The 2,578-nt window shown below is 43.2% G+C and overlaps 1 protein-coding gene across 1 annotated transcript; it reads right to left on the minus strand.

The window, feature by feature from the left end:
- Positions 1-1,299: 1,299 nt before the first annotated feature.
- On the minus strand, positions 1,300-1,755 carry ATOH7 (atonal bHLH transcription factor 7). Its single transcript, XM_043981534.1, has one exon. It carries the CDS (start codon positions 1,753-1,755, stop codon positions 1,300-1,302), a length of 456 nt encoding a protein of 151 aa, XP_043837469.1.
- Positions 1,756-2,578: the final 823 nt, after the last annotated feature.

Here is a 2,578-nt window from a genome sequence, read left to right on the forward strand (position 1 = left end):
CTCTCTCCCCTCCCCTTCTCCCCCTCTGCATTTGCAATTCAAAATATGTCTCTGAATATTTGTATAAATTAATTTACATAATTGTTACAAAAGAAACAAAATAGGAAACTCAGTCTAGTTTGAAAGGTAAATGATACTTGGATAGTAAATATTAAACACACACACACACACACACACACACACCAAGTAGATGTGAATTTCAAAGCTGGCTGAAGAATCATTCTCAAATATCCATCTAATGATCACAATGTTCCCAAGGTGGGATGAGCTGCCTCATAAAGTCATTAGCTCCCCATCACTGCAAGTCTCAGGTGGAGGCAAGGTTACCATTTCACAAGGAAGTCATAGGGGCAATTCCTGATCAGAGACAAGTTGGACTAAATGGCTTCTGAAATCCCTTTCTGCTCTCAGATTCTGTGGACCATCTACCCAAGTCAGTATTGTGGGCAGCACCAGCAGCCATCACCACAGAAGAATATTGCAAGACTATCAGGAAATCAGTGCAGTACTAATATTAAAAAGAAACAAAGGAAAGCCGATATTTTATTCATTGTTTACAAAAATCTATATTTTAAATCCTATATGGAAGCTGGTTAAAAAAATACAGAGAATCTATGCCCATAATACTCTACGAAAAAAGTCTACGATTTTTCCTCATGCACACACACACACACAGAGAAAGAGAGAAGTCACGCTATAAAGGTATTTGCTTTGACAAGTAAGTGTAAAGGTTCACATGATTTGCACAAGGTAGAATCGGCTCCATTTTGAGCATAGACAAGAAATATACATGTAACAAAAGCAAGGGGTATCCAGAACTTGATTTGAAACTTATCAAACTTACAAAGTTTACACAAGTTCGTTCTCTGAGGACTAAAGCTGCAGAACAGTCTCATCTTATTTTTTTCTTGAAGGTTGAATATTTTTCCTCAAAGCCATCAGAAAAGGGTGGTCAGAAAAAGTCCTCAAACAAATTTGCACGATCAATTCATTTAAAATTTTCACAGCAAGCAATGAAATGACTCAAAAGATTGATTCTATGCTCTATCAATTTTACATAAATGTCAGTGGGGGAGAAAAACAAGGTTATGAAGTCCCTGGATTGATAAACTTTGTTGTGTGGGGTTTTTTTTAAGTTATAAATAGCTGACCTGCTAGAAATGCAACATTCCTCAAACACAATCTATTTCTAGGACCCCACTTCAAGGAATGAAGCTGGAAAGCCCCAAACCCTGCAGCCTCTTTGCCTGATCCGCTAGCTTCCAGCAATGATAAGAGGATGAGGGACATCCAGTGGCCTTAATTGGCCATCTGAAAGTGTTCCGGCTGATAGCCAAAGAGTCTCTGGGCATAGTGCTCACTCTCACCCGGCAGCTTGGGTCCCAGGAGTGCGTGGTAATTGTCCTGATTGAAGTGTTCGCAGTGCAGATTAATCCAGTCCCTCTCTGTGCTGTATCTCTCTGCTTCAGCCAGGATTCGGGTCAGAGCCATGATGTAACTGAGGGCCATCTGCAGGGTCTCATACTTGGAGAGCTTTTTATCTTGGCCCCACTGGGGGACCACTTTTCTCAGGCGATCGAAAGCGGTGTTGAGCCCTTGCATCCGCCGCCTCTCCCTGGCATTGGCTGCCAGTCTTCTTCGGGCAGCGTTCTCCATCCTTTCAGAGCCACCCTTCCCCACACACTCGATGCCACCTTTGCACTGGGGCTCAGATTCCAAACTGGAATCCAGGGAGTTTGCTTTGCAGGATTTCATTTCTCACGAAGTTTTGATTTCACAGCACCCCCCACACTCCCAAAGTTTTGGGCAGCAAAGAAAAGATAGCAGGGAAGGGAATGGACAAGGGAATCCTCTCTCTCAGGATGGAACTGGTTTTTTTGTTTTTGTTTTTTTTACCTCTTCTGAATGTGGCCCGACTTGAGCAATGAAGAAGGGAACTTAGGAGAAAAGCAGTTCATTTGTGGGAGAGGAATTTGCTGTCTTAAGGCAGAGATTCAAGGCTCTATCCAACAAGATCACTAGCTTGATGTTTCTTCACTTGCCTAAATTTGAGGGAAATTGAGATGCTGAGTAGAGCTCCATCTTCCCAAAGTCAGGTTCTAAACAACAAAGGTTTTTTCTCCTCCGTAGCACTTTCAGGCATGAAATAAATGTAGTTGGCTTGATTAGAGGTCCTTTCGGGTCCTCAAAGAAAGCATCACTTTTCAGTAGAATGTATTCTTTCATGAAGAAATAGAGAGAGAGAGAGAGAGAGAGAGAGAGAGAGAGAGAGAGAGAGAGAGAGAGAGAGAGAGAGAGAGAGAGCGCACTTCTTTCTTAGTAGCAAACACCAATATCTTTGAGAGAGGAGGAGGAGAATTTATAGCACAGGCTTGGGGGATTGAACAGGTGGTAGCAGGTGGGCTGGCGTCCCCCTGACTCTATCTCAGCACCTTCCTACCCTGGGAACTGCAGGGAGAGAGGGGGGGAAGTCCTGGTAAAATCCTGACATTACTGCTTTTATCTGTTGAAGTCTCTCCAAAGCCATGTCTGTCCAGCCCTAACAACACACCATCTGGAGCAGCCTAGCTGTCCCCAA

Source organism: Dromiciops gliroides, chromosome 2, assembly GCF_019393635.1.
Source record: "Dromiciops gliroides isolate mDroGli1 chromosome 2, mDroGli1.pri, whole genome shotgun sequence".
Taxonomy (NCBI): domain Eukaryota; kingdom Metazoa; phylum Chordata; class Mammalia; order Microbiotheria; family Microbiotheriidae; genus Dromiciops; species Dromiciops gliroides.

What these genes read in the sequence shown, in the direction of transcription:
- ATOH7 (XM_043981534.1), bottom strand. Translation starts at nt 1,755, where the DNA reads ATGAAATCCTGCAAAGCAAACTCCCTGGATTCCAGTTTGGAATCTGAG.